At 41.6% G+C, this 14446-nt stretch overlaps 1 protein-coding gene across 10 annotated transcripts in view; it reads left to right on the top strand.

Moving 5' to 3' along the window:
* The window catches only part of Klf12 (Kruppel like factor 12), a 411764-nt gene that overhangs the window by 179659 nt on the left and 217659 nt on the right, over positions 1-14446 (top strand). For all 10 annotated transcript variants that reach the window (XM_021182110.2, XM_029469157.1, XM_029469158.1 and 7 more), the window contains one exon: positions 555-644. In XM_021182110.2, the coding sequence (XP_021037769.1) occupies positions 555-644 (90 nt within the window). The remainder of the gene's footprint in view (positions 1-554; positions 645-14446) is intronic.

Here is a 14446-nt window from a genome sequence, read left to right as displayed (position 1 = left end):
CTTGGGAGCTAATATGTAGGAATTTTCATTTGCTCATAATTGGCATAGTATAAAATTTCAGCAAATCTAGGATTATATTATTTTGTCTTGAGATTATTCAGGCTTAGACAATTTAAGTTTTTTTGTTTGTTTGTTTTCTGGGTTTTCTTTAATCTGACTTTTCATTTATGGCTCTGTACACAAGACAGCTGGCAGAACTAAGGACAAGAGAAAGAACCGTGCCCTGTATTTCCTCCCACTATTGAGAAGGTGTGATAAATTTTCCAGCCCCATATAAATTAATGGAATGCTTCCACAGCACAGTTTATTATAGCCTGACCTCCAACCCAGGGGTCAGAGAGTCACCTTGATTTAGTCAACTTCCTAGTCAATATTTCAAATGAAAGTTCACATAGGAGGATAATTGGTCATGCTGATATCCTCATTTAATTAGGCTCCATTCTTGAAGAATTAGGTCAGCAGCACTTGAGGGTTGGCAATGAAGGAAGACTCCAAGGGATGGCCTCCTCTGGCGCTGCTTCGGAACTGAATCTCACTCTTTCTTCTATCCTCAGAATCTCGGCGCCCTTGAGAACAGAATGCTAATGCTTGATGGAATGCCGGCAGTCAGAGTCAAAACCGAGCTTGTGGAATCTGAACAAGGGGTAAGCAGAGACCTCCGCAGAGGCCCCCTCCCTCTCTTGACTGGTCCATTCACTTGCAGAGTTGCCCTGTCTCTTTTGTCCCCTGCCTAAGGAATCACCAGAGCCTGTGGTTGATTCTCATCCACTTGAAGCCTTAGACACCAGCATCCCCTTTGAGGTGTTCTGAAACTTAGGACTTCATGATGCACCTTAGGAGACCTTTGCAGCTGAGTGAAAATTGCTGCATGCAAAGCTACTAAGATGGGAGTGTAACTCCTCCATGTGAAATTCTAAGTTAGGAAATGGCAGAGAATAGGCATGGGAGTGCTAACTGTTGGTTAAATGGATTTCTTGGTTGTATTTGTATCTAGTGCTTCTCCCTGATTTTTAAAACTGTTCCAATTCTAGATGGTTGAGAAAATCGGGACAGTTAATGTGAAAAGTACCCAAAAGCATAGCTAAATTCATAAATTAATTTATGGCTACAGAGTACCTAGGAACACAGAATTCATATGAAACCACAATTGGCAATTTTATTATTAACATTCAAAGCTTCCCTAATAGAAACCAATAAGCCCAGTATAAACGTTAAGGGCATCTGACCATGGCATTTAAAGGAAAAATCACTATATCCCTGGGTACACACTGGCCACACACCTAGTGACACTGCTACCTCTTAGGCAGCACAGAAAGCTGACAGGGGGCATCAATAAATTCATCATTTATGCCATACTAATGTATGCCTTATTAAAAGAAAACTAAACATTAGTAACTTTGTAAAGAAATCTTTGTAAAAAAAAATTAAATGTTAATCTCGCCTCACAAATATTGGCTGATAATCAGTGCGGTCATGTCCATCTGGAACACCCTTAGGCCTAGCATCTTAGTGTGCCATCATCTTGGCCATGGCTGCTGAGGTTAGGGACCTGTAGGACACCTTTGGTTCTTTCAGTAAGTCCCACATGCCTCTGCACTAAGCAGCCCCTTGTAGCATCTCATCACCCTCTCCTCTCTTTTCACTGCAAGCCTGTGCACCAATCAGGTCTCTCCAATGGCCGCCGAGGAGGGCACTTCATCTGACTGTGTGGCACTGGCTTTTCTAACACTGAAATCCAATGTGTAGAGACTGTTCATCACTAACCATCCTTGGGGTCTGTGCTGGAATAAGGACCGCTCAGTGCTCAGAGAGTAGAGAGTATCGTCAAAGAGAGGAACACACAGGACCAGGGTTAGCCCTTCAGAGATAAGCTTTGTGGGAAAGTTCTGTGTTCCTCTGTAGCTTCCAGGCAGGCCCATCAGGTTAACCTTCCCCATCCTTCAAACCGTACAGTTGGCTCTAACTTTGAATACTTAACCTAGCAACAGGAAGGACTTGTATATGTCTTCAGTGCTCTATAGACTTAATTCATTTCTCTCTGCATCATAATATAGGTAAGGGGCCTTTTCTCCCTGATAGGTTGAAAGGAGGAAAGGGCAGTCCGTATTTCCCAGCTTCCCTTTCATCTCATTGTGCTTTCTTCAACGTGAACAACAATAAATCTATTGAAGCCGTACATGTTAGAGAAGGGCACAAAGGACAGAAACTCATAAGCTAGGGTGTGGACCCGGGATTAAAACCAGAGGTCACTGTTCCCAGCCTTATAGGCTCTAACAATTTGTAGCAAATTCTTTCTACGTTTTGGTCATTTTTCAGTTTCATACTAAGGTTTGTGTGAAAGACTCAGGGTTTTCAGTAAATAAAGACCAATATTCACAGAGTTTTATAGTGAATAGGAATTGTACATCACATGATTTGTAGAAAGTTCTGTTTGTCCTTAAATGTGGACAGGAAACATTCGTGGGCTCCTAATTATTAATTAACTCCTATTCATTAAAATCAACTTTGTCTTCCATGAGTGGTGCAGATGTTGGTCCTCTAATGAGCTTGTACATGGTGGAAGGAAATAAAATCTTTGTTTTTATTTCCGCTTTATATGAACTTCTTAGCTCTACTACTGATAGAATCCTCTTTCCTTCTGTGGGAAAGATTTAAGAGAAGCTGCCTGTAGTGTTTAATAACATGATTATGACTTCAACTCTTCAGAGACTATAATAATTTGCATTTTCTAAATTTTTTGACTCCCCTTACAAATAGATAAAATCTAAAATTTTAGTGATCTTCATGTTAGACTGCTTTTCAGTAGAAATCATGGGACAAGGGGTGCATAGCCTGAGTTCTGCACCTCGGATTTATTTTTAGAGAAAGAGAGCTAGAGTTTTAAAGATTTTTCTAACACCTTTCCCAGGTGATAGCTGATTGAAGTTAACGTGTCATAAAACATCAATATGTGAGAGATATTTAAATGAATGTTCATGGGAAATGAAGTTATGGAGTCTTGAAAAGGGTGACCTGTGCTGGTTCCAAGGAATAAACGTGGAGGAGACCCTGCTATGTGGTAGCAGTCTACAAAGAAGTCTGGAGTTGTCACCTTTGTCCAGTCTGTAACAGCCATGTCTCACAATGACACTGCCTTTAAGATACACAAATCTACCTTAAGGTTTTGAGAAAGTAAATGGGGTTTTGCCTTGTTTTTTCTATGCAACATATTCAAGAATTTCATACACGTTCTGTTTCCATTTTCCCATGGCAGACTCTCTTCTGTCCTGCTTGTGGTAAATTGTCCCTCAGGTTTCCTACTGGCTGTCCACTGCTCTCTGTCTGTCTCAATTTCTCCCAGGAATTCAGGACCTAGTGAGCACATATCACAGTCTTGAAGGAAGATGTGGAGGATAACTGGGATGAGGGAGAGTGGACATGGTTGATAGACTGGGTTGCTGACTGAATAAGCACCTGAGCTCACATCTGAGTCACCTTGCTGTCTTTGTGTTTTACTTGTACACACAAGTAGCTCTGCTGGTGTTCGACGGCTACCTCTCACCATTAGAAAATCTTTCCCTCATCCCCTCACCTCAGATCACAGAATATCAAATAAATAACAAATTTGGACATGGCTAAACCTTTCTTGGGAAGTTCTGACTGCCATTCACTTAAGGAAAATTCTAAGTGTGGAGTTTAATTGCATTTCTTGGGTCAGAATGAAAGTTCTTAGAGAGTAGAGGATATTTCTTTGATTTCTTCTTTGTACTTGTATTGGTTCTGAGTACATGCCACGTGCTCAATTTATGTGATTTATCCAATGTGTATTCATTCTACCCATCCTGGCATGTATGTAACTGCAATCAGCTTGTGGTCAGCTTGATTCATCTACCTCATATGGTAACTGTGGACATAAACACGGACTAGCACACTTTGGACACTAACATTCTCATTGGTGACAGAGGTCCTTGTCTTGTAGCCATGTGAACTGAGTAGGAATAGCCACATATAGGCATTAGCTCGCTCTGTGCAGAGTTCCAAGGCTCAGACTTTTAGTGATGTTGCAGATCACTACACTGTCCTGTTACTTCAGTTTCCTTCAAGCTTGTCCTGACATAGGATATGCTGCTGAGCAGCCTGCAGCACGGGAATGTGCTCTTACGGTACACTGCAGAGTCCCAGCAAGGAATGAGGGAATGACTTTGTCCGTGACCTCTGGTGCATATACCCTGCTGTTAAAAGAGCTTCCCAAATGCTGCCAGCCGTTGGATGTTCTAACGTGTTTTTTAAGCAAAGGAGGACAGCAGAGAAAGAGTTCTAGAACTATCATACTAGAGAGGAGGCTGACTAAAGAAAAAGGGTCTCCGTCAAAGACAAAATACGACTTTATTCCTCGCCCGGCAGTTTACCGGCTTGAGCCGGTACATTAAGCAGTTTCTTCTCATCTCTGGTCTTCTCTGTCCTCATCTGTGCAGTGGGGGAGATGCTACTTCCCAGGCTTCCTCTATATCTTATGATCTAGAGGGTCAAGAGGTGAGGGAGAACATCTCCAGTGGTAGATTTAGCCGTCATACTCCAATTGAAGCTACTTGTGTGTGGACACAAAAACCGCAAAGACATGAAAGTCGGTCCTGTGAGAGTGCAGCTGCCTATTGCATCAGGTACCAGTTCTGTCAATCATGCTAATTCTCTCTCAGCCCATGTCTTTAGCTGGGGAGTAGTGTAACCACATAGCCACACAGTAGCTTGCCTGTCTGTGGTAGAGAGGTGATAAACACCCTCCCTACCAAAGAAAACAGCAATCCCCGTTGGCTACAGTTTTCCCGAGTTTTGGTTTTATTTTTAGTAGAGATTTTTTAACATATATATTAGTTATTCTGTGATTTAACAAATACATTTAAGGTAAATTTCAAATTGCAGGCCTCCCCTTCCTACCCTGGACTCTTAACGTATTGCTCATTCTAAGCAAGGGCTTTCCCAGGTAGCTAGATCTCCTTTGACTTTCTGTTTGTTGAGACAAGGTCACACTAAGTTGTTCAAACTGGCCTGGAACTCAAGGTATAGCTCAGGTAGGTCTTGACCATTCAGCCTTCAAGAGAGCTAGGAGGGCAGGCCTGCACCTTTTGATTAGCCCAGAGCAGAAGTTCTGATGAGCATGAATATTCTAGACACAGGGGCGTGAGGGGTTGGGAAGGCAACAGAGTCTGCTGATTTCCTTTGGGAGAGCTTGCAGGAACTGTTCCAGAACATTCCTCAGGACACTCCTAGCCCAGGGCTGAAGGTATTTCTGTCTCACAGAGTCCTGATGAGCTCTGTGAAGCAGCGGTAATGGAGGAGACTTCATGCTTTATGGTACTCATTATTCCTCATCATCTCAGCGCAGGAGCTCATGAATAGGCAAGGCTGGATGAACAGTGATTCGTTCAGACACTGTTTATTGTAAGCGAGTGCTTGTTTGCCACTCGGCACAAGGGAGAGGATTCAGAGAATGGTGCTGTTTTGAAAGAGACCTCAATTCTTACACCTCCTAAAGGAATATAGACAGACGCGAGGACTGGAGCTGGACTTGGAGATAGGCTATGGAATGCTTGCTTAAGGCAGGCAATTGTGTTACAGTTCTGCAATGTTAGGGACCAAAAAAAATCCAACAAGGCTCGCTTTTTCCCTTAGTGACTATCTTTGTTTAATTTTACATTAAATCTTTAATGTACATCTGTGTGTGGAGGCTTGGTTAGACACAGTTACTTTAATGATTTTGTCAGAAGTAAGGAGGAGGCGTTTATTAAAAATGCCACTCGTGTTGCCCTTTAACAGGCCCTCATTATTTCCCCTCCCACTGTGGAACAAGGGCTGGCATTGCTAGGAAATTGGTAGACTTATCTTAGAGATATGAATTTGCTTATCATTTCATATTCTCTGATGACCCACAGTGGAGCTCTTTTGATCTGTAGTAAAATCTTAGAGTGTTAGTAACATGGCTTCACAGCAAAGCATACACAGACACTGTGATCATGCTAATATGTGGTCTTTTTTTTTTTTTTTTAAGAGTAGGAAAAAAATTCTACGCTCACAGAATTCCTGTTTTTCGGGAAGAGACATCCTCTACTAGAGCTGCAGAGTTGATCTGAATTTAATAATGTCAGAATGGCCAATAAATGTATTAATAGAAAGAATTGAAAATCAATGAGCTGTGATAGTAATTACAGATAGTACCCAAGGGAAATAGAACTGGAACAGAAATCGTCTCCCACAGGGCCTGCCCTGGGCACCGGAGGAAGTTGGTAATTCTGTCCTTCCTCCTTCCCTTTAGCTGGAGTCTTTCTCCTTCAGCTTTATTCTCTTGCTGCCCACCATCCCAAGCCCCCACCCTCCCATTATGCTACAGTGGTTCAACGTTCCCACAGATGACCAGTTGTCACTACAGACTCATTAAATGGGGAGAATGGAACATGTGATCCTTTCTGAGACACATTTGCATTTTTATAGGGTCAGTGTGTTCTATAAAAAGGGATATTTCTTCATATGCTTCGAGGAATTTCATGATTTAGAGTAGAAGCAAATTAACCTTTTGGGTTAATTTTGAGCTTGGACCAGACTGTGGTCCAGGTTTTTCCTCCTTGCCACAGGAGTACACACATATTTATACCATGAAACATGTATATCTCTCTGTCTAGATATGTTCTCTTGAGCTTGCATTTGAGTGGTGATACAGTTTAAGAAGTGCCGCACAAAAATATTCTACTTAACCCATGGGAAATTTTCACTTCTGATCAGGAAGGGCTGATTGTTGTGGGAATCGATCCAACACAGACTCCTAGAAGATGAAACAAAACAGACATCCTATTTTTAACCTATTGTACAGGAGGCCATGGCCCTCAGCACAAGAGCAAATCCAGGGGTCACCACCCTGTGACCTGCAGGTAGAACCTGGAGAGGCTGTGACAGCTGGCAACAATGGAAGAAAAGATGGCGTTATTAGAGTGTTCCAGAGACCTTCACAGAGGGCATCAAAGTCTTTGGCTGGGTGATTAGCTTTCTGCAAAAGAAGGAAGGCACACATCTACCTTTTAGAAGGACAGAAGCCAACTGATACTTGGAGCACACATATCTATACAAACCAAAATGCAGACATGGGTCCTGGGAGGGCCCAGAGAGACCCCCAGCTTGATGCTGGGTTGTGGGCTAGTCCTAGAACCATCAGACTTGTGTCTTCCCTAATCAGTCTGGAATCAGCCACTGAAAGGATCAAACTGGTCTGTATGTAGTTCAGCTCTGTTCCAGAACCAAAGCCACCCCAGAGGAAGTCACTAGCCTGGATCCCTAAACAAATTGACAAGGACAATGTCTGGCATCCAGCCAAAACAGGTACACATACAGAGAAGTAGAAAATGTAGAGAAATTAGAGCATCCACACACTAAACAACAACAAAACAGGTGTTTTTGTTACTGTCGGAGATGAAGCGGTCAGTTCAGCAGCCCAACATTGTAGTCTTGGATAGTGCTTAGGAACCAAGTGCATCAAGGTGATATCATCTCCGTCTATCAACAAGATTGCCGAGATTGCCTTGTGTCTAAGATCAGAGAACCTGTAGTGGGCACAGAATGGTGAGGGACAATTCCCTGTCTTTCCAATTGAAACCATTTCATTATTGCAAACTGTCTGTCTTTATAGCTACATTTTTACAGCTTTTGTAGCTAATAATCACATTGATTGGATAATAAACAATTTCCAGTGTTATAGCTGTGTAAAAGAAATATCAAAAGCATATTACTAAAAATTTTTAATTTAGTTTGGCCCAGTAAATGCCGATTTACTTACAGAGGTCAAGATACTGCATGTAGTCTGCAGTGAATGTGCTCAGCTTCGGATCCCTTCTTTCCACTTGTTATTTTTTATGATGGTTTTGTTTAAATACATTGTTTCCATTTTCTTTTAGAAACGATTCTGCTCTCTCTCTCTCTCTCTCTCTCTCTCTCTCTCTCTCTCTCTGTGTGTGTGTGTGTGTGTGTGTGTGTGTGTGTGTGAGAGAGAGAGAGAGAGTGTAGAGTGTATGTGTGTGTGTGAGTGACACTGCTCATGTGTGAAATTTAGAAGACAATTTGAGGGAGAGAGTTGTCTCCTTCTATGATCTGGCTCTGGGACTCAAACATGGGTCCCCAGGATTTGGTGGCTTGCCTTTACCTGCTGAGCCATCTTGCTGGGCCCCATCTTCTTCACAATATGTTTAGATGAATCTATGAAGATAATGACTGAGGTAGTTCATTCACTCAAAGCCTATTTCCATTAAAAAAAATGCCATCTTGTTGTTTTTAAATTTTAGAGAACATTTCATTCATTTTTATTATTCTTTTAAAAATTTAAAATCATTTTTTAATCAAATGGCATTAATCAAACTATAGATTTAAATCCCTAGCCTCCATTGGCCAAGTCAGGCATGGCAAAGTAGCAAGACAAGTCTCCAGGATTATGGGTCCATTTCTGTAGCCAATTTTTTATAAAAGTTGGACGCGTGGCCTCCTTCTAATGCATCATCATGATGCCACTGTATTTGCTAAAGATGAAGGCGATGCTGTAAGATGAGGGTTTGCTGTGAACCATGCCTTTGTTCATGGCACAGTTCAGAGACCTGGATGGATGGATATTATTTTCACGAATACAATCTCTTCATCTTGAGAGTCGTAACCGCAGGCAACATTGCATCCGTTAAGCATAAGGTGCTTCCATTACTAAGAACATTACAAGCCGTTTGCCATAAACTCTTTTGCAATAGATTTTGATTTTCATAGACATTGTTATCAAATCGATAATGTCTATTATCTTATCACTCATAACACAGACACAGAGGACTCGTGTCTCTGTTTGCATGCTCTTAGCTTTTTTTTATTTTCTTTTTTATAAATTTTATTTTCCACAGTGGCCACTGACTTTTACATTGCTATCTCATAAGTAGATATAAGTGGATGTTGTTACCAGATTTTCTTCGGGTTATACACACACAAACACATACACACACAGAGGTGGGTGGAGAATCACATAAATAATATTTCTCTTCACTTAAATGTGGCTATATATATATACATATACACATACACATACACATACACATACACATATACATATGTATACCTATATTTCTTCACTTTTCTGAAAATTGGGACAAGTTACAAGCCTATAAGTTTGCTAACGAGGAGAAGGTAAGCCATATGTATGTCCAAAGCAAACTATTTAATCCTTCAGCCTCAATTTCTTCTACCGTAAAATGGGACTTATAATAATACCTAGCTCACAAAATTTATGGGAAGAGGAGAAGTTTGGATGTGTAACGAGTTTATACAAGCAACTACACCAGATGTTGCCTACTGTTTCAGCCTGCACTGTCCTGGCTCTTCTCTGTTCTTTTATTGCAGTCTTAGATTGCAAGTTTCAACACCAACACCCTCTTCCACAAATAATTTCCATTGATCTCCTAAAGGCCCCCACTTTTATTGAGTCTTATGTATAGGCAGTACCCAGTAATTTAACAGTTAAATGGGTTCAATTCTGTCTTGTGTCCATTAACTCTTCTAAGCTTGGTTTCAGTTTATTTTATGAGCTGAATCTCAGAAGTGGAACATGTTAGCCATGAGTCTGACTTGAATTAGGTCTGTGGTTTACCTGAGGACCATCTTTATATTAATGTCTCAGGAAGCATATTAGAAGGCAAATGAGGGATACTATGTGCACGAGCTTTTGTTTGCCTTGCCGTTTATAACAATCTCACTCAACACCATTAATCTTCTTGCTGTAATCACGCTGTAATTGTGATGGCATCTCTCATTAGCAATGGTCATGTAAGCTAAGGCTCACAGAACTAGGTCTGTTCTATCTTTAAAGAGATAGAACTATTTTTCTGTAATGCAACTGTTTAACAAAGACCCTAAGTGAGAAAAATCAGAAAATGATTTTTTTTAAGACCTCCAGGAATCACTGCCATTATTTTATTTCCTAGAAATGCCTGTTGATATCTTGCTGTCTGTTGGTTAACTTACTGAAAACGCTTAAGCTGGCTGAGTTTCTTTTGGTGTTGAAAAAAAAATACTTCTTCTGACTTCTCAGTCTAAAGCAAAAATACCACCAGAGACTGTCTTTGACTTGGTGTGCCCATGGAACTCAGACTGCTACTTAGTGTGCTAATCTCTCGTATTTAGTCAGTTTGTTGAGCAGACAAGCAGTCTTGGGATCATGATGCTGTAAAAGACAAATTGAGAAGATAATGAAGTCACTCCCTGAAAATGCAAAGATGCTCAATAGCCGTGGTATGACTACAACTTAGGCCTAGAACCCTTAACCACAATCCAAAGGATTTTGTCATCAATACATTTAAAGTGCTAGTGTGTATGCACCATTCAGATTTTCCACTGGACTACGAGTAGATGTGTCTAGTGTTTAATGACACAGAATACTACTGGCATGCGTTAGTGCAGGCACACACTTTAGACAGAAATGCAGTTGTGTCTTACTGGTAAAAGTTTAAGCAGAAATAGTGAAGACATGAAAGAACAATCTCGATGGTGTAGAAGCGGTGTGCAAATGAATATCTATGTGTGGACACACGGCCTCTACTTACCCAGGCTACCAGCTGACAGCAGATTTAGTTTTAAATAAAAATGATAGTTACCTTTTGCTTTCCTAAATCACTTACTATTGTGGGTATTTATTTTATGTGCTTGGGTATTTTTCCTGTATGTGTGCCCATGCAGAATGTTCATGCTGTCCTTACAAAGGCTACAGGAGGCCATTGAATCCTCTGATACGGGAATTATAGGTGATTGTGAACTGCCATGTGTGTGGTGGGAATTGATTTGGTCCCTGGAAGAACAGCCAGTCCTCTTAACCACTGAACTACCACTATAGCCTTTATTTTGTTGCTTTGACTGTAGAATCCTGTTATTTATAATAGAGAAGAATAATGTTGGCCAAGTGTTGATTTTGAGTGATTGGTAAGAGAGTGGTCATTATCTATGGCTCCAGGAAGACCTCTAAGAAAGCTGGTGAAGCGGCCTCCCTTTCTCTTCCCCATATTCTTCTTGTGTGGCTCTTTACTTCTGATTTCTCAAGCCTGTTCAACTACTATGAATTTTAGCATTTTAGCATTCATTTGGAGGAAATTGGAATTATTGATATCTGATCACATAAAAACTGTGCTCAGACTTCACTCTCCGTTCCCTTTCAGACTCCGTATCCATCCCATTTGTGTCCTCCTGCTTCATTACAATTCTGGAGAGATGATTTGGGAAGAGGCTAGGGGCTTTCTTGGGACCACGGGTCTTATGGATCTGGAGAGTCCAATGCTGCTTTTTGATGCTGTCTGTTGACTTCCAAAACCTGGGAGAGTAATTCTACAGACTCTCTGTTTAACCCAAATCCTCGGGGGTATAGCTGTGCCCTGAATTTTGTCTCTGGTTACCTATAACTGCAGTTGTTTAGCTAATTCAAGTGCAGAAACCACCTAGGCTTAAACCCCTACTCTTTACTCTGTGTCCATAAATTATGTGTTTGGGGGGTGGAGTTCTATTCGCTCTGCACAGTATGCCATTGTTGTATAGTCTGCCTTGGCTTCCTTGTTATGTACTTAGTAAAACACACTAGAGGAACTCTGAAGCAAACATATAGAAGAAACCCCCAAAATCCCTGGGAATTAAGTATGTAGTTCAGCCTTGGACTGTTACAGTTCATTATAGACTTCCTTGTTTAAAGAGTTGGGTGTTCTACCTCACCCCTCCCTCAGGTGCTGTAGTCAGTTAAGAGGTGATGAAGGAGGGAGACATTCTCTTCAATGGCTTAGCCATGGTTAAAGAATTCATGTGCCTGAAAACAGGATTCCATCCATGCGTTTATATGTAATAGTGATGAGATAAATTATGTCATTAAAAAGAGACACACAAAGGTAGAAGAAGAGCAATAATAGAACACACAGGGGAGTAAGTAGAATAAGAGAAGAGGAGGTAGTAAAGAGTCAGAAAAAGAGGAGCAACACAGGGTAAACTTAAGTCTGTGATGCAGTGATGATGGAGCATGGCAACATTACAGGTCCTGAGGCAAATTATCTCGGGCTTTTCCTCCCACCACTTGGTGGCTTTTCGTTGTCTACCTTTCTGTTAGACCTAGATACTTGTGACTGTTAAGTAAAATAATTTGTGAAATGTAAAAGCAATTAGGCTCTACCAATCCACAGGCCAAGAAAGTCATCAGATATATCAGAGACTTCTCTGTCTTCCTAAAATCTGCAGACCCAATGCTGCCCTCCGTGTCTGGTCAATCCATTCTTACTTGTGAGTTTCCTTTTTGGTTGTGAGAGAGTGTTTTGACAATGGAACATTGGTATGTGGAACGACCTGAGTCTGTGGACCCGGGCCATGGTCACTAACATTTGGTTTCAGAATGAAGGGATCCTAATTCTCATTGAAGTCATCTCTACTTTGCATGGCCAAAAGGAAAAGAAGCCTTGGTTGGCAGGGCATCCATGTGCTTGAGCCTTTCCTGCAGGCCTTGTTACAGAATGAGGGACTGTGTGTCCTGGCCCCTTTGCTTCCTGCTGCCTCTGACTTCTGAGGTGTTAGCGGCAAAATCAGAAGACCTCTTTTGTAAAGGAACAGTGAAAGGCTTGGTACTCTGCCTGCAATTCCTGGGGAAAGCATTCCTGGCTTAAGATCTGGTCCTGTTTCAGCAAAGTGCAGTGAGCAGGGTAGTCGGGAGATGCTCTAGGGAGGGTTGTCTTCCCCCTTGTATCTGAAATTGTTTAATAAAAAAATAAATGTAAATTCCTGGATGTCACACGTGATTCCTTCTATCTCTTTGAGAGTTGTGAAGAAATTTACCACCCTATATGGCCCATTAAGTGCTACAGGGAGAGGACTGTGCCACTGTCTCCAGCAGCCTTTGAGTTCCTGCAGAGCGAATGAGAATGAAGCCCCATTGTCCTGACTAGCATCATGTTCCAAGTTTCAAGGCAGTTACCAGTGGGTCAGGAGCTCTGTGCTTATCTCTGTCTTTGAAGCAGTAGTTTCCCAGGTTTTTTTACTTTGTCATTGACATTTTATTTTACCTCTTCTCTGCTAAGAGAGTGAATGACTCATTTAGAAGTTAAAAAAATACTTGAACTGCTTAAAATATTGATGTTTTAAGTGCCATAACTTGGAAGAGGAGGCATGAAAATTGGCATTTAAATGATGTCTGCAAAGATGCCACATCTTTTGAATAGCAGGAGAGCGGCTGTTGGAGGGAGTTGGTCTCAATGGGAAGTCATCTCAGAAAGCGTCTCCATGGAGCTGTGGCTTCTGACTCATGGCTACCCCGTGGAAGGGGCTTTGGGGGGTGGGGGGAGGTTAATCTGCAGCCTGCGCTCCCTGGCCAAGCAGAAGGTTAGTGCTAGAGTTTTCTGGGGTATTCCTTTTTAATTATTGTTAAGGAAAAGTGTCGCATTTTGGATTTTCCAAGAAACTTACAAGGGGCCTTTTGGGTTCCAGATTTCTTAAGCGGCATCTAGAACAAATGTCCGAGTTCTCAGCCAGCACTCATTTATCCTGCCTTGACATCTAAACCTGTGTTTTTGTGATCCAGTACCTGTGGGTTCCAGCGGAAAGTCCCTGTGTCTGTCTCCTCTGACAGGAGTGATCAGAGTCTACTTCCTTTCTCAGAACAGATGGAGCCCATTCTCCACTGCCCGCAAAACAAAAACAAGGAGAAAGACTGTAGGATCCTTCCCAGGAGCCCCAGTCAATCGCTTTCTCCCAGGCTGCCTTTCTTTTCTCTGGATCTCGTCTGCTTCAGCACCACAGCATCCTGGCTCCGCCAGTCTTTCTCACTGAGAGGCAACGTTCGGCCCTATGTTGGAATGTCTGAAACCAGAAGCTCTCTAGGATTTTGAACTTGTGCTCCTAAGGGAAAGGGCCAAAGGACAACACACATGACGTTGCAGTTCACACTCCATATACTTCAGGCAAAGAAAGAGTTTAGCTCTGTTCAGTTTACATAGAACATAATGGTTTAGCTCTTTTTAAAAGTTAACATTGTAAACAGAAAACAATTCCCCGGGAAGTAGACCATACATTGATTGAGACAAGTGGACATAGCATGGAATCAAGCCTGTTAGGAGCAGAAAATCCCCAGGTTTTGCATTGCTGATAAGCATGATTACCTGAGAATGTTCACACACAAGAAACAGAGACAGGATGGGAATGTATGTGATTGGCCAGAAGGAGCTGTGTAATTGTATGCAATTAAATTCACTATTTCTTGGGACCACAAGCACATAAATAAAAGGTTACTAATCCTTAGACTGCTCTTTGCTCTATAACCTTTAGGTGTGATCCTGGAGGTAACCTCTAGTAACAGATACCTTGTTTGATCTTTAACAAATAAAGAGCACATTTCCTCCTTTCTGAGGGCAAGGGTTACCCTTCGCAACTGAAGTAGCCAAAAAGTAAA

The sequence above is a fragment of the Mus caroli genome, chromosome 14, assembly GCF_900094665.2.
Source record: "Mus caroli chromosome 14, CAROLI_EIJ_v1.1, whole genome shotgun sequence".
NCBI classification, from domain to species: domain Eukaryota; kingdom Metazoa; phylum Chordata; class Mammalia; order Rodentia; family Muridae; genus Mus; species Mus caroli.
The sequence above is the reverse complement of the archived record's forward strand: the minus strand, read 5'-3'. Positions and strand labels throughout refer to the sequence as shown.